This window comes from Camelus dromedarius, chromosome 19 (genome assembly GCF_036321535.1).
Source record: "Camelus dromedarius isolate mCamDro1 chromosome 19, mCamDro1.pat, whole genome shotgun sequence".
Lineage (NCBI taxonomy): Eukaryota > Metazoa > Chordata > Mammalia > Artiodactyla > Camelidae > Camelus > Camelus dromedarius.
The window spans coordinates 11,721,726-11,743,465 of record NC_087454.1 but is presented as its reverse complement, the minus strand read 5'-3'; the positions used below and the strand labels follow the sequence as shown (position 1 = coordinate 11,743,465).

The following is a 21,740-nucleotide window of genomic DNA, read 5'->3' as shown; positions in this document are numbered from 1 at the left end:
AATTCATGGAATTTCAAGAAGATAATTTTTTAATCTTCATCATTGTAAGAAATGTCATGATTTTCTTTCCTTAGATTTGGAAGTTAGAGTTGACTCTGCCCAGTTGTGGAATCCATGGAGTTTCTTTCCTTTCTACTGAGCACTGGGTTTTTATTTGGGGCCCTCAGAGTTCTGTGAGGCATGTTGGACGCAGCGGTGGAGAAAGGGCAGGAGGCTGTTTTTGCCTGTGCCTCTTGATTTCCGTGCATTCTGCCCTGGAAAATCCATTTTCTTATTCTCATGATTCTGTTCCCCATGAAGAAGGAGTAAAGCCACGGGAAAAATTACCCCATTTCTATTTAACAGTCATTTTATGGTTTCTGAATTGATGATCTGGAGGGTGATTAAGAATAAACACATCAAGAAGGCCAAGGTCCCATGATAAGATCACATACCATAAAAATCAGAGTTCAGCTCCTTAATTTTGTGCACAGCGAAAACATTTACAAAGAAAGATAGCCTAATGGTTTGTTACTTTGAAAGCTATTTTCTTTTCAGGGTTTTTTTTTTGGGGGGGGGTGCAATTTCAGTCATTTTTGAATGCAAAAATGAATGGGGAAAAAATGCAGTGTGATTGGTGATGAAGAAGGATATGACTTGCTTTTAAATTTCTACTCAAGGTTGAAATATGTGAAGATTATCATCTGAACCATGGTTTTTAAATGGGAAAAAAAAATCCCGTATAAATTAAGAGTATTAATTGAAGGAAAATACATGTATGTTAATACTAATTTAAGAAAAATTTAATTATGAAAATTGATTTTAGAGAATTTGATCACATACAGTCTGATTGCAGCATCTCTCTTTATTCTTATACTCTTTTGTTGACATTTTTTAGAATCATTAAAAATACCTCTGAGTGGCTGGATACATTCTCTTAAACCAGGAAAGAAACTCATGCCCTTTACTATATTTTTGAGCAAATGAAAGAGTTTATCACTTCAGGCAGTGAAGTGAATTTGGCTTCTGATCTTTGGGAAGTGGAATATCTTTCAGATCATGTTATCAAGATGCTGAGTAACCCTTGTTTTTTCTCTTTCATTGCTTCCTTCCGATGTGTGGCTGTTGTGTTGACAACGCTCTCTACTTCTGCTGCTGAAAATTATTGTTTCCGTCATTAAGAAAACCTCCCAAGGTAAGCACTGATATGGAATTTGGCATGCATGCTGGCCAAGTGTGACACAAAATCCAGAATTTTATCCATCATAATAACCCATGTGAAACACCTGTGCTTTTAAGAAGAAAAATTAGCATTCCAATGTAAAACTTAAACCATGAGCAAGCAGTTAATGTTGGTGATGATATAAAAGTCGAATGCTCCTCTGCATTTACAAAGCACTTTCATGCATTATTTGATTGTTGAAATTAATGCTTGGGTCCTCAGAACAAATCTGTCTAGTTACTGTTTCTATTTTATTGATGACAAAATGAGTCTCAGAGAGGAAGTAACGTGTCCCAATTCACTGATTGGGTAAGTGGAGGACTATATGATATCACCATCTGAAAAACAGAAAAAAAAAAAAAAACAACAAAAAACAAACAGGTGGTAACTATGGTTTTTGACTGGACCAACCATCTTTTCCTGGGTCCCATGAAGAATGCTTGATATCACCAGAAGAATTCTCCAGACTTTTAGAGTTCCAGACATCTAGCAGCTTTATGTGTTATTGGAGTTTCTAGCCAATCACAAAGTCCACTAATTAGAGCTATGCCCCTTGCTCTGGCCAGCTTTCGATGGCCTGTGTGCCAGTGAGAAGCCCAAAAGTTAGAGGGTAGATAGGAAAAAAAAAAAAAAAAAGAAAGAGAAGCAGGAGATCTGAATGACCAACTCCTGAATAACTGAAGGCTGGTTTTATTACCAGTGAGTATGTTACTGGGTATAAGGGACACTTAGTGCCAAAAGGCAGGAGAAATACCACTAGCGCCTGACCAGTGGTGCTGGTTATGGCTTTGGGTTTTGAGATGGGATCAAGGCAGACTACACCTACACGCATTATGTGGTCAGAATATAAGATGTGGGGTAAGGGGAGGGAATCCAGAATAGATTAGGCTTACTTACCTCTGGGGTTATGATGGAGAATCTACGTAAGCTTTTGGAATATTGAAACCGCTAAAATTTTGCATGTTATCCTTTATGTTTACTGAAGGCAGTATAGGAATTGTCCGTGGCACTGAGAGTTGCAACTCCAGTAAGGAGGGCATACACTGAACAAATAACATGAACTCTTTTTTAAAAAGAGGAAATACATGATGCTGAGAAGTAAAAGTGCTGGCCTCCTGGCCACATCTGGGGGACTAGAAGGTTCTCCTCGAGCAGTTATCGATGGGGATATATCCCACAAATTTGCAAACAGAACTGTCTTTGCTACCCAGAAAGATGTGAGCTCCCCTTAAGTAGCTCTTCCTTCCCTTGCTGTTGGTCCCTAGAGGTTTCTAAACAGTCTTGTGATGTATTTAATTCTTCCCTACAGAAAAAGGCAGTGAAGTCCTGAGCTATTCCACGTATGGTTACTTAGTGAAGGAAAAGTACTGGAATGAAAAAGAGGCACAAAAATGCATTTTAAAAAGTTATTAATTGCTTTGTACACAGAAAATGTTCTGGTTTCTTTCTATCCAGTATATACATTAGTGGTTTTACTAGGTGTCCTCTTGATAGTTCCTAAGAAGTGTCAAAAATTTTCAAAATAAAGTAAATGTGCCATAAGGCACATCTGGAAGGTGTAAAGATCATCTTGAAATTAAATAAATGACATAGTAGAGTCAAATTTTAAGAAACACTAAGAAGATAAGGTCTTTTCTTGCAGATATGGTAAATATTGAAAGCAAATGGGAAAGGAAAAGATATTTTTAATGATGATTATATAAGCATGAAATTTTATTGATTTAAAAGGATGAGATTTTGACATGAATAATTAGCAAAAGCATCAGAGAAGACAGGTTGGTTCAATTTAACAAACATTCTGGGAGGGGGATAAGTGTTGCATGAATCAGACCCGATCCTAGCATTCTAATGGGTGGGCGTAGGAACATATGCACAGTGTAATATAAAATCAGTTGTGTTAAAGGCCACAAGAGGAAAATATTTGTGGAAATCATAGGATGAAGAGTCCTATTCTGACTTTTGCAGAATGAAGGACAGCTAGGATTGGACAAAATATTAAAAACCTGTGCTCAAAGACACTGGAGGAATACCAACTTAGTCAGGAATTACTAGACCAAAAGCTAAGAGGAGGTGAAAATGTAGAGAGGCGAGGTGTCTGGGTGTTTGCCATTCAGACAAAAACCAGCTTAATGGCAGAACAGTGTTTCTGGCAGCCTTGTCGGGTCTGGGGACCCTAGGGGGACAAAAGTGTTGGAATTCAGGGTCTTTCAGAGGTAGAGTCCTTGGTAAACTTCTTATACTTTGGGTAGGCAAAGAGGATTGCGACCTAGCCTTGGGTCGGGTATAAGGGTGAAACAGAAAGAAACCAGTCCTCACGTGGATTGCTGTGTGATTGCAAGTTCTTTGTGTGGTCCAGGAGGTCTCAGTTATTAAAATTAGATCAAAGTGATGCTAGAATGCAGGTCCCCAGAAGGACCCTCCTGAAGTTTAGCAGAAAGAAGTTTCAAGTCTAGCTAAATTATGTGTGTTCCCTCTACTGACGGACAGAGCCACTTTGCTAGAGTCTGAGCCAGGGACCACTCTGCTGTGAGAGTGGCACTCTTCTTCCATTTTCAAGAAGACCCAAGTTCTTGGCTGGATTGTGATCTTGGTGCTCCTCTCTGGCCTGACCCCAAAGAGGAAATGCCCACTGGACCATACAGATCTCACCACCAACTTGGTTCTCTTGTCAGTAATTTGTGTTTTCCTAAGGAATATTTTTTCATGTAGTCTGTGTTTGGGCAGTTACTGAAATTACATCTAATTTCATGACAATGGTAAATAATAATCACCTACCTGCAATATTTACTGTTTCTGTGATGTGTAAGGATTTTGTGCATTTCACTAACAGATATTCTAAAGTAGGAGTGCTGATTAGGAGATGGGAGGGGCTGTCATTTTGAATATTTGGTTGAGTTATCACTATTCCAACCGTTATGCAGGAAAAAGTCTCACATTCTTTATATCTATCCTTGGAACCATACACTTAGAATGCTGCTTTCATTGCTACTATTAATAATAGCTATCTTTTTTTAGCACTTACAGTATGCCAGATCTACTTTAAATCCTAATTGAGATTCAGTGCAAACTTGGGTCCCTTCTGCTAGATGAGGGGTAGGGGGAGCCAGTAGTTGCCAGGAGGAGTGGGAGAAGAGGAGAGATGAATAAATGGGTGAAGCACAGGATTTTTAGGACAGTGAAACTATTCTGTATAATACTGTAAGGGAGAATATATGACATTATGCATTTATCAAAACTCATAGGACTGTAGAGGGAGAGTATAGCTCAAGTGGTAGGGCACATGCTTCGTGTGCATGAGGTTCAGGGTTCAGTCCTCAGTACCTTCCCTAAGAATAAATAAACCTAATTACCAACCCCCACCAAAAAAAAAAGAAAAAGGAAAAAAACACATAGGACTGTACAACTCAGAAAAGTGATCCTTAATGTATGGAGTTTAGTTATTAATAGTGTTTCAATATAGGTTTATCAGTCATAACCAATATAACACACTAATGGAAGTTATTAATAACAACAGAAACTGTGGGGAGTGGTGTTTGGGAAGATGGGAACTCTCTGTACTAGCTGCTCAATTTTTCTGTAAACCTAAAACTGCTTTAAAAAATAATATCAGTTATGAAAAATAAATATGGTTCATATTAACAGAGAATAAAAAAGAAAAAAACATGTGATTATCTCAGTAGATGCAGAAAAAAAGCATTTGACATAGTTCCGCACTTATTTATGATATAAACTTGCAGGAGGCTAGTAGTAGACAGAAACCTCCTCAGAATGGTGAAGGGCATCTGTTAAACATCTACAGCTGTCATCATATTTAATAGGAAAAGACTGAGCACTTTCTACCCAAGATGGGGAATAAGGTGAGGATGTTGCTCTAGCCACTTCTGTTCAGCATTGACTGGAGTTCTTAACCAGTGCAATTAGGCAAGAAAAAGAAACAGAAGAAGTTCATATTGGAAGGGAGGAAGCAAAAGCATCTTTATTTGTAGATAATAAACTCATGTATTTGAAAAACATTAAGAAATCTCCAAACAAGCTTCTAAAACTTACAAGTGGCAAGGTGGCAAGAAAAGGTCAAAATACAAATTGTACTTCTCTATACTAGGGTGAACAGTTAGAAAATTAAAATTAACAACAGCCTAATAACGTACAGTACCTTCAGAAAGGTTAAATATTTAGGGATATACTTAGTGAAAAATGCACAAGGCCTTTTTATTAACATCCCACATAGATTTGGTCTTTGGGTTGTAGACGTTCTAAGAGGTGGAGAAATGAGTGTCAGCTGTATTCAGAGAATGACAAAGCACAGAGTTGGACTACTCAGTCATGAAGGGGGTTCCTGGGTGGCATGTCTAGAAAGAGGTTGAAACCAAGTCTGGCTGTAGAAGGCTTTGATGCCAGGGTTGGACCTTGATACATTCAGTGCCTATTGCCTGTTAAACAGTGGCCTTAGGCTCTGCTCCCTTTTGGAAGGTTAATCTGAAAACAGCATAAAACGAGTTGGGTTTGGTCAGTAGGTGGCCTGGAGATGGTATTCAATAAAATGTGCCAGAAAATGGGTAATGAGGGTCTGCATTGGAGCGGTGCCATGAGGCTGGAGAAGAGGAAAGGAAGAATTATCAAAACATTGCCGAAATAAAGTATCCAGGACTCGGATGCTGATAGCATGTGGGAGAAGACAGTACAGCAAGAAGAGTGAGAGATGAACCTGGACTTTGCGACTGAGTGGCTGAAAATTCAGCAGGAACAAAAGAAGAAAGAACTGGTTTGGTATAGGGAGCAGTTAATGGGTTCAGCTTTAGAGTGGGTAGCATTGGAGACGGTGGCAAATCACCTGACATAGATGCCGAGCAGGTCGTATGAGGTTTGCAGTCGGCCTTGGAAAGGTCAGGCAAATTCTTGTGGAAAGGAGATAGGAGATAAAGAAAGAAGGATCTGTTATGTTGTCAAGGAAGAAGGAATGAAGTGGGAAAGAAATCATGAGAGAATAGAGGCCAGCGCCTTGGGACCCAGCCTGCTCTGGGAAATGGAAAGAGGGGGAAGAGTCAGTGGAAACTCAGAAGAGAAACCAGGCACTCGTGTGATGCTGCTGCTGGTGGTGGCATGGAGGACACATGCACTTGTTCTGACTGAACTGAGTTTCCTTTGTTTTTAAATGTTATTTTTTCTAGCGTTGTATTAGGGCAAGGAAATGATATTCTTCTGGTTGACATTTAAAAGTGAGACTGAATATTTTTTGTATTGCATGTGTATGTAGCATGTGAAGATGGAAAGGGAAATTTACACAAATGTATGCTTGTATAAATTGTTTCATACTATGTATTTGGACTTTTTCTCTTTGGTGTTACATTTTATAAACTTGGACTCTAGAGCAGAGAAGCATTTATATCAGTATGGGCCAAGTGCATACCTTTTAATACTTTCATCAGTAGCGTATTATGCAATGTTTATTGAAGTGTTTTCGATTTTCCTTAAAAAGAAAAGTAAACTTTTTGACGAACATGGAGACACCTACTTTATGCCTCCTCATTAGTTTAAAACAAAGAGCCTTTGTCTCCTAATTTTCAGAGTTGACGTGAGTGTGTTTTTCCTTATCATTGTGACTATGGTTTTGAGCCCAAGGTTTTGTCTTAGAGGTACTGCAGATAGAAGTAGAGGGGAGAATTGTTTAGCCACCTTCTCATGAACGCTGGAGTTTGGCAGAGGTGGTACAGAGGCAGAAGACACGTGTGTGTGAAGGTCTCTAATTATGCACTATGCACGCCCTGTTGATGGAAAATAGGAAAATGTTCCAGTAGCTTTGGCTTCAGAAGCCCAGTTCTGGGTTTCCCTGTTGACCCTCCGAATGTCTGGCACGTTCTTGGACCCTTCACTTTTCATACTTTTGTCATATTGGGCACAAATATCTTACTTTCCTAGGGAGCCGCCGTGAAACATGCAGAGAAAAACACATGACTTCTTACTCCTTTTTCTGTTTTCTTTTTCATCCCTCAGTATTTACTTGAGCACCTTCCGTGTGTCAAGTGAGCACTTTGAAGCTGCAAGAAATTTCTGAACTCAGACCATTCAGATCCTCTTATTTAAGACCAAGGAGACTGAGGCTTGAGGAATGAATTGGTGGAGAGACCACCCACTGGCTCCAGTTCCAGGCCTTCTGGGCGCCTCTATTCTCTGTTACCCCACATGTTTGTAAAGTGGTTTTTCTATTTGTTGGTTTCATGGAGTAGAGAAAGCAGGAAAGAGTAAAAAGGAAGAGTTTGGGGAAATTTTTAATATCTGCAAGATGACTTTGTTTAGGATCATATTCTTTTCTTACTCAATTTGCTCATTTTTAAAGCCATGATCATCATTTTAATACCTCCACGAGTTAGCGTAAGATTCATGTGAACAATTTGATCTTGTTAATTAAACTCACTTTAAATGTTATTTTATTTGCAAGCATTGTTAGAAACTATTTAACTTCAAGGTGTTTAATCCTTCTTGTAGTGACATAAATTTGCTGGCAAAATCATGAGCAGTAGAAGCTGACATGGTAACAAAATAAAATGGTTACTTTTTGAAAGCAGTATCCTTTAAAGGGTCCTACTACTGTACCGAAAACCTGACTTTACAAAAATTGCTCAGAAGAAAGGAGGCGGGAATCTTACTATGAACAGCTTAAGCCATCAGGAGTGCAGTTTCATTCAGACTTGTTTTACAACCTGGACCACCATCATTTTAATCGTTCCCTTTGTGGATTTCTGAAAACTAAGTGTGGGCCCCAAATGAGATGAGTTCTAGACCTGTGCCGTCCAGTACAGTAGACCCATGGCCACATGTGGCTTTTGAGCATGTGACATGAGGCTGCTCAGAACTGAGATGTTTTGTCAGTGTAAAATACACACCAGACATCGAAGACTTAGGGCGAAGAAAAAAATAAGATAAATATTTTGGATATATTAGATTAGATGAAAATATTATTAAAAATTTTTAATCTCTTTTTAATGTGTCCACAGGGACAATTTCAATTACATAGGTAGCTTGGGTCATAGTTCTCTTGGACAGCGCTGTCTGAGGCCAGACATATGGCTGAGGACGGAACATCTTTTCAGCATCCATCCTGAGGCTTTTGCTTGTTTCTGTCCCCTGGTCAGTGCAGGTGCTCTCCTGTCCCCCTCACACTTCTGCCCTTAGAGCTGGGTCCCTGCGTGCTGTGGCTGCACGACCTAAACGACAGCACGGCCTTCCTGCTGTGCATTCTTCCTCAGAAACATCTTTACCGTATTCATTCAAAAGTCATTTATCAGACAATTACTAATTGAGAACGCTTGTGGAAAGGATCGTCTGAGGAGTCGGTGGGGCTCAAGAGGTGATTAAACTGGTGGTTCCTGCTCTCTGGCAGTCACAGTGTGGTGAGGAGACTGAGCCTTGACAGCACTGTAGGTAGTGGAGAATGGATTTGGTAAACACCATCATTCATTGTTCCAATATTTTGTGACTTCGGAGGAAGGACAGCTTCCTAGCTAAAAGTGCACCTTGAGGAGGGCCTTCACGTATGGGGTAGGTTTCACAAGGCAGAAGATGGTACAGGAGTGGAGATGGTTGTGAGGAACAAAAACAAAGTGACTGATGTTGAAGGAACACTGGTCCTCTATTCAAAACGTGCCTGACGCCAGATGTGTGGGTTTTTCCACACCAAGTAATTCTCTTTGTACACCAGCTGAGTATCCTACAAGTCACTTCAGTTCTGAAAGTAACTCCCAGAGTTAGCACAGAGCCCGCAGGTGCAGGGCTCAGCCCCTTCAGACACTGCTAGTGGGTCCCCAGGTCACCTACCCTTCCATCTGACTTTGCTACAAACCAAGGCTTCCCAAGACCCCGTCCTCAGGTTTGATAATTTGCTAGAATAACTTACAAATCTCAGGGAAACATTTACTAGGGTTTCCTGGTTTATGACTAAGGATACAGATGAACAGCCAGCTGAAGAGGTATGTAGAGTGAAGTCTGGAAGTGTCCTAAGCACAGGAGCTTCTGTCCCCATAGAGTTGGACCCCCTTCCTGGCACATGAATGTATTCACCAACCTGGGAGCTCTTGGAACCTTGTCATTTAGGGGATTTTTATGGAGGTTTTGTCACATAGACATAATCGATTATTACCTCAGTCTCTAAGCCCTCTCCCTTTCCTGGAGGTTGTGGGGAGTGGGGCTGAAAGTTGTAGGCATCTAACCAAGGCTTGGTCTTTCTGGCAGCCAGCCCCCATCCGGAAGTTATCTGGAGTTCCACCGGCTCCACCACCTGGGAAACTGCAAGGGAGTTAGGGACCCAGTGCCAGGGACAAAAGACCTCCTGTAACTCACAAAACTCCAAGAGATTTAGGAACTCTGTGTCGGGAGCCAAAGACATGTGTTCTCACAATATCACAGATGTCTTGGGAAGTACAACTTCTGGTTAGGGTGTAGAGTACATGAAAGGAAGTTGCATATTAAAAAGACAGGAAAGCAGACAGCTCATAGACAGTTTGGGACCCTGATGTTACCCTAGTAGGCTATGAAGAAATCATTTAGGATCTCTATATAGAAAAGCTGCATAATCAGAACTGTACATGCAAGAAGTTAATCTGGCTGCAGGACGTAGGGGACGTTGTGAGTGGAGAATGCTGGGTAGTTAGCCATCGAGGGTCACTTTATGATAACCGCTTTGTGTGACAGTCCGTTCATGCTAGGTGATGCATGATAACAACCTTAAAAAGCTCAGTGGCTTGAGACAACCAAAGTTTATTTCCCTGCATGCCAGCTGAGGTCAGCTGTGGCTCTGCACCACGTAACTGTAACCTGGGGCTTGCTCCTACTGTGGCGGAGGGGAGAAGAAGGAGAACAGGCACGGCCCCCGAAAGCCGTTGCTCTGAACTGGCAGCTCTCTGTCCACGTGTAATTGGCTGAAGCAAGTCACACGGCCAAGCCTGATGTCTGCAGGGTCAGGAATTCTATTCCTCCTCCTAGAGGCACTGCAGTCACATGGCAATGGCCATGGATGTGTAATCTGCTTACAGGGAGAGTGGGGACCAATTTGGAACAGTAACAGAACCCGCTACACTTAGTCATTCTAAGTCACATTTAAAACAAAAACAAAAACAAAAACAAACCTCCCAAGAAACAAAAATTCCTCAGAAATACAGTGCTGTGCATTTCATCTTGCAGTGTCTGCGGGCCCTACCCCTCTCCCCTTTCCTTTTCCCTGGCTTTGTTCGGAGCCAGATTTGTTCCCACTGTGACTGTATGCCTCTGGATGCATAAAGGTGCAGCTGACGGCTGAGGTTCCGTGGATTATAGGCCCCAGGAAAAAGAAATCCATCTCCCTTGCCTCTTGGCATTGACCGATCTCCGAATCCAGAACAGTGAAAGCCTGTTGGGCTAGGCAGAGTGTCATGAGTCCCCCTTGGGCTGGGTCATCCCCAGCAGAGTGAACTCTGTCAGTCTTTCCAGTTTGATCTGACTGCACAATAAATGTCTGCAAGCCCTGGACCATCTTAGGTGCTTCTGTCCCTGGTGACCTGGGGCCTTAGAGTCAGCCCAGCCTCTTTGATGTGCTGGACCACCAGGCCTGGTCCAGCAAGGGGGTGGTAGGCAGATGAGGTGAGGTCTTGGTCTGGCAGTTCTGAGATTGCCCATGGTAGTCTGGTACTAGGATGACTCAGATTCAATCTGGGTTTAATTTTTTGTCTTTTTAATGAGCAACAGTAATCATTTATTGGAGACAACAGATGGGAACATGTGGTACATACTTAGACATTTGCATCTTATTGTTTGGTCTTTTTTTGTTGAAGAAGAAATAGTCTGTGTCTGCAGACACATTACCTTTTGAATGTGCTGTTAGATCTTACTTGGGTGACTAGTTTTTTGGGGGAGGAGTAATCACGGTATGAAAGAACCATGAAAGTAAGGCCACCGATTGTGCATTTGTGTCACACCCCCCCCCCCATTGTCGTCAGCAACTAGTGAGGCAGGTTTTAAAACTGAATTATTAAAGATTAAACATGAAAGGAATGGAGTGTTTGAAAGAGTTGGAAATGAGTTAGTAATAAATGGAAGCTCTGTGCTCTGTCCAAATATTGGTCTGGGATTTGGGAGAACTAGTTCCTATTTTCACATTTTTGAAACTCTCTGGATGATTTTCAGAGCCCTCTTTTGGGGGGTGCTTTTTCCATGGGACTGTTCATATTCGTAGCTTTCAGTATGTTCAGTGGATGATCAAGCCTAGTTATTTCTTCTGACGTGTCTCATGTGTATTTCTCGCTGCAGTAGTTGGGGTCTTTCAGCTGAAAGTGCCAGGAACGCAAACTAAATGAACCAGGAGATAAATGTATTAGAAAGACTCTGGGGTGTCTTGAAGAACTCAGGGACAGGAAGCTGCGGGGGTTCAAATATTAGTACTATTCCCGTCGCCGCATCTCCTGTTGCTGTCCCTGTGTGTGTCCCCTTCAGGTTCTCGCTCTCTCACTGCAGACCAGCTGTGTCTGCTTCTCTGGTCTGCATGGTTAGAAACGTGGCCTCAACACGTCCCTGATTTTACAGCATCAGTCATTAGAGAAAGACTGGTGTGACATTCTTAGTCCCGAATCCAAAATATCCCATCAGGCACCCACTTGAGACCAGTTAACTGTGGTCAGGGGATCAGGAGACGGTGATTGGCCCAGCTCGAGCCCCTGTATGTATCTTCCCTGCCTCCCCCGCCCCCCAAAACAATCATATATATATAATTTGTGATGTTATATGCCATATAAAAATATGGCAGCAGCCCATGTTCCCAAATGGCTGGAATGGAGGTTAGTATAATTCTCCAAGGAAAAGGTGCTATTTCTAGAATAAATGAGGAGTGGGGTTCTGGACAGAGAAAAGAGTGACTATTCTCTTCCACTCCTCCCCATCCCAGTGAGGCTGGAGATTAGAAACTTTTACCTTCATCATAATGGTTTGCTCATTGGCCTCCTTTTCTCATGTCTCACACCAGTTCAGTCCATCTTACATATTGCTGCCTCTGATTATTCCCCAGTGGGAATGCGATCCTGTCATCTGCCAGCAAGCTAAATCACAGGCTTCTTAATGAAGCACATGAAGTCTTCCACGAGCTGGCCTCAGCCTGCTCCCCCAGGTCTTCCTCTCTTTCTTCCCTTCCCACTGCCGTTTACACCTTATTTGTTGCTTGCTAGCTTCACATTTTACCTGGAATGCCTTTCCTACTTGTCTTCTGAATAATTGTTTTTCAGAATTCAGCTCAAGCTCCCTTAGAAACATTTCCTGAACCTCACCCTCCCCTCCCCAGCCCTGCATTGTAATTATTCCATCTTTGTATTCCTGCCAGACCCTGTACCGTCAGCTCTCTGTATCTGCGGGTCCCACAACCAGAACTTCAACCAACTGCAGTTCGAAATTTTCAGGGGAAAAAAAAATTCCAGGAAGTTCCAAAAGGCAAAACTTGAATGTGCCACACTACAGCAACTGTTTACATTGTATTAGATTTTATAAGTAATCTAGAGATGATTTAAAGTATACAGGAGGATGCATAGAGGTTATATGCAAACACTATCCCGTTTAGTGTAAGGGCCTTGAGCATCCTTGGATTTTGGTATCCTTGGGAGTCCTAGAACCAGTCCCCCAGGGATCTTGAGAGAGACCCAGACTGATTTCTACATATCGTGCTCTTGCCTTTTCTTGGTTACTTCCCTCTAAGAGAATGTGAGAACCTTATAACTGGAAGACTCTTATTTCTGTCCTAACTAGCTCATAATGGTTCAGTAAATGCCTATTAAATGAATGCAAAGATAAAATTAATTCTTTGAAGAGACACTGCTCCATGTGCCCTTAGAAATGCGAGCTGTGCTGCAGCACAGTACTTCCCTACGGCAGATTGTGGAGCCCCTGGGATCAGGAACCATGCCTCATTGCTTGTAGATGTGGGGCAGATGCTGTCAGCTTGCTCTGAATCTTTAAGATGCTTTGACTTCTTCACAGTCAAGCAATATTGACATTGTCTGATATGCATATATAGGCATCTGTAAAGGACATGATTGATTACCTTGCAAAAAGACAGCAGTCACTTGACAGCTTTTTAAATGTATAGTTGGCGTCTGTCAATAGAACTCATCAGTATGAGGATGATCACTCTTGCGCTCCTTCTTCGGTGCCCAGGAGCAGATATGCTCAAATCCAGGCTGGAGTTAGTGCTGGCCGGGCTGCTTTTGCAAATTGCAGTGGTGGAGACAGTTCCGGTCATCGCATAGGCTTTCCTTTCAATTTCTGTCCAGCTTCTCCCAGATGAATGAGGCTTAACTCTTCCTTTTTATGATGTTTCACATCTCTGATATTAAGAGAGAGAGACAAAGGAGTGGAAAATGTTGAAACTTGGCATTGGAAGGAAAATTTCACCATGACATGAAATACAGTACTTCAATTTTTTGGTCTGATTCAATTCTCATAACACAGTGTGGTAACATGTGAACAAATTTGGTGCATGTCTTTCATATTAATTGTACTCTTTCAAATTGACAAAGTTAAAAAGTAATCACCAACAGGACATTGGCCAGCCAGTGTTTATAAAACTGGAGAAATAGAGGTTTGTGGAGAGACCTCAGGCTCGGTTTGCAAAGTCGATAGTGGCCAGAACAGGCTGTTAATAGCAGCTGGGTCTGCAGATGTGAACAGTGGATTAATTGTACCAAGAGGGGAGGCTGACAGTATATAGAATGAGTGCAGAAAGACATACTCCTCCGTGCAAAGCAAAGCAAGCCCACACAGTGGATGTTTTTCCCCAAAGAGAAGCCCTTATGATTCTGGATTTGGGGGCTAGGAAGTACACAGTACGTTTTGCATTGATCCCTTTGCCACAGAACTCAGTGAACTGCAGCAGAACTTCTCATATGAACCTTCTTTTTTGTGTTTTCACTTTTCTCTCTTTATTTGATTCAGCAAATACCGGGTACCTATCTACTGTGTCTATGCCTGAAAGGATTAAAGAAATGAATTAGCACAGGTCCTGACTCAGGAGACATCCCAGCTTGATGAGCATGTAAAACACTTAGGTTGGTGCCTGGCACATCGTAAATGCTCCGTGAGTGACAGCTGCACTGTTAACTGTGGGGAGGAGCCCATCAGTGGATCCTGTTAATACCGCCAACAGTGGCTGCCGTATACTGAGTTACCACTGTGCACCAAGCATTGTAGGGGTAGACATTTTGCTTAAACTCCCACAACCCTAATTTAATGTAAAATGTGCGGTTATTTAGGTAGAGTGTGTGTTCAAGAGGTTGAGCTATTGACTAAGGCATCACAGAAGAGAGAAGTCAAGGAAACACTGGAGGAGGTGACATTCAGGCAGGTCTGGGAAATGAATTGTAGCTCACTGAGGTGCAGAGAGGCAGAGGGGTGCCTTACACTTCTACACTTTTTCTTCCTTTTGCCCCTGGACTTCCCACTGCTTAAAACACCCAGGGGATTTCTTGGTCATTGGTGGCAACTCTCAGAGCTGAAGAGATGGCTGGCTGACTCTTGACATAATATATAGGCGGATAGGGGAGCTTGTTTCTGTTTTGGGGGAAAAGGGGGGGATTCAATAAACAGATAAATAATGTCCATAGGGTGACACCAGTCTCGTCACTTCCACAATTGAGTGTCACCTCCTCCACTGCAGCACTGCTGAAGGAGGCCCACTGACCAGTGTGCACTGTTTTAAACAGTATTGTGTGTGACAGCACAGATTTACAAGGCCATGTGATTGAAGAGTAATTCACCATGAAGTTGCTTTAACAAGTGAATTCTCTATATATGTGTATATGCATGACTGGGGCCTTGTACTGTATACCAGAAATTGACACATTGTAACTGACTGTACTTCAATTTAAAAAAAAGTAAATTCTGAGAGTATTTTTGTTTGGTGGAATTATGAGCAATAAGAACATTAGGAAAACCAAGGTCTTGCCCTCTCAGAATTCACAATGTGGAAGAACAAGGGGAATCTCTCTCATACACACACTCACACAGTCTGGTACCACAGGGATGAAATTCAGAGTAAGAAGTGGTGTCCTTCAGAAAGGTTTCATAAGGGAGTGACATCTGAGATGACACTGAATAGTTTAATAAGGAGAAATCTGAAAGAGAGTAGGCTTTGACTCACAGCAAAAAATCTGATGTGTATGTTCGGAAATATTTCTTTGCATGAAATTAAATTTTCTGGAGAGAAGTATTGGGTTAATCACTTTCTGCCTGGAGAGGGATTGAAAGATATTAAAAATGATTTTGGAAAAATGCGTTTGTTTGTTTGTTTGTTTTTCAAATAACGACAGTTTTATATTTTCTTTTCCAATTCTTTTTTTTTTACATTTTTTTATTGAGTAATAGTCATTTTACAATGTTGTGTCAAATTCCAGTGTAGAGCACAATTTTTCAGTTATACATGAACATATATATATTCATTGTCACATTTTTTTTTCGCTATGAGCTACCACAAGATCTTGTATATATTTCCCTGTGCTATACAGTATAATCTTATTTATCTATTCTGCATTTTAAAATCTCAGTCTGTCCCTTCTCACCCCCCGCCCCCTTGGCAACCACAAGTTTGTATTCTATGTCTATGAGTCTGCTTCTGTTTTGTATGTATGTATGTATGTATGTATGTATGTATGTATGTATGTATGTATGTATTTATTTATTTATTTATTTAGATTCCTCACATAAGTGATCTCATATGGTATTTTTCTTTCTTTTTCTGGCTTACTTCACTTAGAATGACATTTTCCAGGAACATCCATGTTGCTGCAAATGGTGTTATGTTGTCAGTTTTTGTGGCTGAATAGTATTCCACCGTATAAATATACCACATCTTCTTTATTCAGTCATCTGTTGATGGACATTTAAGCTGTTTCCATGTCTTGGCTATTGTAAATAGTGCTGCTATGAACACTGGGGTGCAGGTGTCATTTTGAAGTAGGGTTCCTTCTGGATATATGCCCAGGAGCGGGATTCCTGGGTCATATGGTAAGTCTATTCCTAGTCTTTTAAGGAATCTCCATACTGTTTTCCACAGTAGCTTTCCTTGCTTCCCTCTTCCACTCTTAATGATTTAGATGTCTTCTTTTACAATTTTGTGTTTATTCTTTTTGTAATTCATGGCAGTTATCTCCTTTCCAGTTATAAGTTTTTCATTGTTGTAGCATCCTGCTTCTTTTCTATTTAGAGTAGACCTGTCAATATTTCTTTTAGCATGGGTTTAGTGTTGCTAAACTCTTTTAGTTTTTGCTTGTCTGTGAAGTTCTTTATCTCTCCTTCTATTCTAAAGGATAGCCTTGCTGGATAGAGTATCCTAGGCTGCATCTTTTTCTCATTCAGGACGTTGAATATATCTTGCCACTCCCTTCTGGCCTGTAGTGTTTGTGTAGAGAAATCAGCTGAGAGCCTTATGGGGGGGTTCCCTTATAACTCACTCTTTGCTTTTCTCTTGCTGCCTTTAGGATCATTTCTTTATCCTTGACTCTGGCCATCTTGATTATGGTATGTCTTGGTATGGGTCTGTTTGGGTTCTTCCTGTTTGGGACCCTCTGAGCCTCCTGTACTTGGATATCTGATTCCTTTAGGTTTGGGAAGTTTTCAGTCATGTTTTCTTCCAATACCTTTTCAATCCCCTTTGTTCTTTCTTCTCCTTTTGGAATCCCTGTTATGCATAGGTTGGCACGTTTTATATTATCCCATAGGTCCCTTATATTGTTTTTATTATTTTTTATTTGTTTTTCTCTCAGCTGTTCTGATTGGGTGCTTTCTGTTGTCCTGTCTTCTAGGTCATTTATTCGTTCCTCTGCATTATCTAGCCTGCCTTGTACAGCCTTTAGGTCAGCTCTCACCTCAGCAAATGAGTTTACTAATTCTACTTGGTTCTTCTTTATAGCTTCTATTTCATTTTTGACATATTTTATATCTCTAAACACTATTTCTTTTAGTTCCTTCAGTACTTTGATCACTCCTTTTTTGAACTCTTGATCTAGTAGGCCATCAATGTCTATTTCCTTGATCGTGCTTTCAGGGGATTTCTCTTGATCTTTTAATTGGGAGTGGTTCCTCTGCTTCATATTGCTCATATCTCTCTGGCATTGTGGCTTAAGGAGTATCAGTTATCTAGTTCTCCTGGAGATAGTGTGCTCATAGTGATTTTATCGAGAGGTCTTTGTGTCTTCGCCCTGTTTTGCAAACTCAGCTTGCTGTTTTCAGAGGCCCTCTGTTGGTGCCCTCATCTGTGCTGCTCCCAGTGGCTGTTAGCTAGCAGATTGCGCCCCCTCCCAACACTGGGTCAGGTGCTGAGCTCTTGTCCCGTGGGCGGGAGGGTCACTCCCCCTCCTGATGCCGCAGTCAAATGTTGTGCTCGGGCGAGGCAGGTGGGCGGATCGTGCCTCCTCCCAGCACCTTGTTCCTGCCCGGAAGGTGGGGGGCCACCTGTCCTCTCCCAGCACCAGTCCCTCTGCTGCTCTGTGCAGCTGCCCACTCCGCCTTGGGTCAGTGCTCCAAAGGCAGGCTTGAAGGTGGGCTTGGGGAAGACTGCGGAACAGCCCCACCCCTGCTCTGTACCAAATCTCAGCTTCTTGTTTGTCTCGGCGGCGTGAGTTCTCTGAGGTGCCAGGGCAGAAAGATCCTATCTGCCTCGGGCTATAAACAAGTCTCAGTCCTGTCTAGGACATTGGGGAGCCCTCGGGTGCAGATTCAGGTCTTGGCCCTGCCCCCACCCGGGCTCTGTGCATAGGAGGAGACAGTGGCTGTGGCTGCGCCCCGCCTCTCTTCTCGGGAGAAGCGCCAGTAATGGCGGCGCAGGTCTGAGGAGACAAAGGCTATGGTGCCCCTCCCCCCAGGGCACACCAGCCGTGTTGTTTTGCTTTTTTTGCAATTTATGGGGAACCGAGGTTGTTCTGCTCCGTATCCCCTCCCAGCCATGGCACCCAGCCCCCTGCAGTCCCCTGGGGCTGCCTCAGTGCAGCCGCCCCAGTCTTCCGCCCGGCTTGGGCAGCCTGTCCCGGCCCCAGCTGCCAGCTCGCGTCTTGGGCTGGGCATCACGGGGACCCTTTGTGCCTGTTTAACTCAGTTCTGTCAGTCAGGGGGTGCTTGGGGCAGATCTGAGCCTCGGAGGCTCCCCCTCCGACCTGTTGACCTCTCCGTTGGAGAGGGGAGACCCAGCGAATGAGCGCCAGTCCTCCTTTGCTGCTCCCTCCCCCCAGAATCGGTCCCACACTGTTTTGCTTTTTCTTCTTCCTTTTTTCCTTTTCTCCTACCAGATTTTTGGCATCTTTGTCTTTTGAAGAGGGCGATGTTCTGTCAGAGTTCAGCAGGTGCTCTGGTTGGCTGAGTGGGTCCATAGATGTGAGTTTTGTTGTATTTGTGGTTGAAGGTGAGCTACAAGCGTCCTTCTACTCCGCCATCTTGCTTCTCTACCCTCAAAAAAATGTGGTTTTTAATTTTCAAGAATAATTGTTTTATGTTTTATCTTTGTAACTGGACAGTTAGCAACTAGAAGACAAAAAACATGCCTGATGTGTAGTTGAGTTCCCTATAATACCTAAAACTGAGAAGAGTGGCAGCCAGGTATTTGTTGATTACTTTCTGGATTAAACATTTTATCCAAACATACAAGTAGAACGAATGAGTGAAGGGTACAGAGGTCATGCAGTTGAAAGTATCTTTACATTTGGTTTTTATGGATCAGGGGCAGTGATGCCTTCTTGTTCTTCAAGGAACTTGGGAGATGCTTTCTCCTTTCCTCCCTCCCTCTCTTTCTTTCTTTCATTTTTTAAAATTGCAAATTGAATTTTGCTGAAATACCAGTGAGATGGGACTTTTGGATAAGAGTGGACTTTGACTCTGCTGCATTCTACTGCTAAGTCCTGGGACTCCTTTGCCTCAGAGTATATATCACCCAGCACATGTGCCTTATTAAAACCAGCTTGTAGTAACTTTACTGGATGTTCAGTGGTTCACGAGGACGCAAAGCTAACATTTTTAAGTACTGAAGGTGGAGCAGATGTGTACAGCAAGCTGCAGGGAATTAAATGCTGGTCTGAGTTTTATAAGTTGGAAACTAAGAAGGAGGAGTGGGATTCTGAGAAGGTGGAGTCACATTCTATTGAGAACGATGAAGACAATGGCTTTCAGATTTTAAAGACAGTTGGGAAGCATCTGTACCTTTGGCTCTTTTTTTGTTGAAGGCTCTCGGAAGGTGTGGATGGCTTTACAAAAAATGTCCTTACAGTGTTGACTGTCATTGATGAAATATGATGTTATACTTGGTTTCCAAATTTGACATATTTTTCACTCAGTTGTGTACATTAAGTTCCCTGTTTCCTACTCTCTAGTTAAGATACTAATGTCCTAGTGACTTCATAATGAATAGGTGAAATAAGCATTTAGGAATTCTAATGAAATGAGTTAGAAATCTTAAATAATATATTTCTCTAGTCTAAAGTGTTAGTTTTGGGGAAAAAAGACTTTATTTGAAGTAGTTAGATTTCAAGGAATAACTCTCAAGAAAATGGTTTTGTTACCTCTTTTGAAATGTCAATGGATTTTGTATTAGACAATCAAAACTACTGTAATACCTAAGAAAATCATGTCCCCTTTTGTTACAAACCTTTTGTGATTAAATTAAAATTAATTTGGGGGGGGCAATGAAAAGAAATAGTTTGTGAACACTAGTGTATTTATAGTACTAACAAGGTTGCAAGGGAAATGATCCGGCTACCTAAGACAAATTATTTTAAACATCTTTAAAACTGTTTTAGTAACAGTCATAACAAGTAGTTATTCTAGCAACAAATAAACAGTTGTTCTAACTTCTGTACAAACTACAAATTATGCTTTATATGGCCATACTTGTTTATCCACACGAGCCATGGAACAGTGGTGCGGAGAGGACTTATCTAGTGACCAAATCTGTATTTGACCGTTGAAGGAAACATAGTCCCCAAAAACGTGCATCTGAAAGTAACGAAACATCTAAAAATCTGTCTTGGAGTTTGAACTTCTGCTTTTCCATAAATTTCTCACATCCATTCCGTGTTCTTGTCTGCATTCCATCTCCTCCTGGTATTATGTCTGCTTATTGAAAACATATTACATACAGTGGCCGCTCTGTTTGAGGTGCTGACCCAGGCACTATGAGGTGCGTAAGACAAAGTTCTTGCCCCCAAGAGGTTCACCTTTGGACTGAAGGTGAGACCCACGCTAGAAGAACTAAGGCATAAAGTAGGACCACATGTGAACTAGCACCACCAGAGCTACAGAGTGCTGGAGAATTTCATAGAAGGGGGTGATCACTGGCATTAAAGAAAAAAAAATGAGAAGAGTCTTTCTATTCAGTTGCTTTGAGTTTTTAGGGAAATCCCTCAGATTTCTGGGCTTCAACTTTCCTACTGATAAATGTTGAGTAAAAAAATAACCTATACTCCATGACTGATGTGAAGGATGACCACTCAAAAATGCTTGTGATCAAAGGTTTTGAAATTCGAGACATGATTCGGTTCAGGGAGAGGCCAGTATTTGGCAAGCAGAGAACACTTGTGTCTGCCAGTACCATCAGGACTTTCTCTTCTCTGCAGGATTTTAAGATTTGTCTAAATTTGAGGTGGGCGGGAGGCAGCAAATGCCTAAAATGAAAATGTCTTCCTTTTAATGTGCAAAAACAATTTTAAACTATTAACGGTTTGTTAGAAAGGAAAGTTGGCACAGAATTTGGAGTGATTATTAATGAGAGGTAGAGCCTCATTTTGGGAGTGGATTTCATTTTATTTCAAGTAACATTACTGTGAATGTAAATCTCTAGCTTTCTAGCCTTGAATGCAAAATAGCAAACTGTCAAAAATAAGTTTCAGCTAGGTATGCAACATTAACATACAGGAAATAAATTATTATTTTACCATATATGGCAACTACGAAGAGGAATTCATTGCAACTCTAGAGGAAAACAGTGAAGATACTTAAAAATTGGAAAGTGGCCTCTGTTAGCCATTTGAAGTAAGGAGAGTTGACTTAGGTCAAAAAGAAAGGAAAATGTCCTGAGAAAGAAGGAAAAGTGTTACAAGATGCCATTAAAACGAGGTTGTGGAGTCTCCTTTTCTGGAAATGTTTAAAAACAAGAGAGATCTTCATCTCTCAGGATGTTGAAGTGTTGAAGTGTTGAAGTCCAGTCCTGCCTTGAGGCAGGAAGATTAACTGGATTTCGCCCATGTGGTCTCTCAAGCCAGTGGAAGAGCCCTCTAATGCAGTAAACATTTCACACTCTGTTGGCTGAAACTATTGTTTCATAGCTGTTTGTTTTAAGCTTGGTTATTATAAGACCAGAGGGAATGTTTGTATAGGTAACAAAATTGAATTTGGATTTGAGGTTGATGCTGTAAATTGTATGTGTACCTGAGTCAGTGTTAAAAGCATTAAAGTGTGTGTAGTCCTGAAACTATTCAGAGCATAACTCAGTCTTTTGATGATGTGGAAAGTACCTGCTTTCTTGCAAGGTCTTAATGCCAATCATCATTTAATACGT

The 21,740-nt window shown here is 41.7% G+C and overlaps 1 protein-coding gene across 1 annotated transcript in view; it reads left to right on the top strand.

The window, feature by feature from the left end:
- Positions 1 to 21,740, top strand: part of KIF13A (kinesin family member 13A) — a 172,616-nt gene that overhangs the window by 64,404 nt on the left and 86,472 nt on the right. The window contains 1 exon segment of the mRNA XM_031435159.2: positions 1,162 to 1,174. Coding sequence (XP_031291019.2) covers positions 1,162 to 1,174 — 13 coding nt within the window.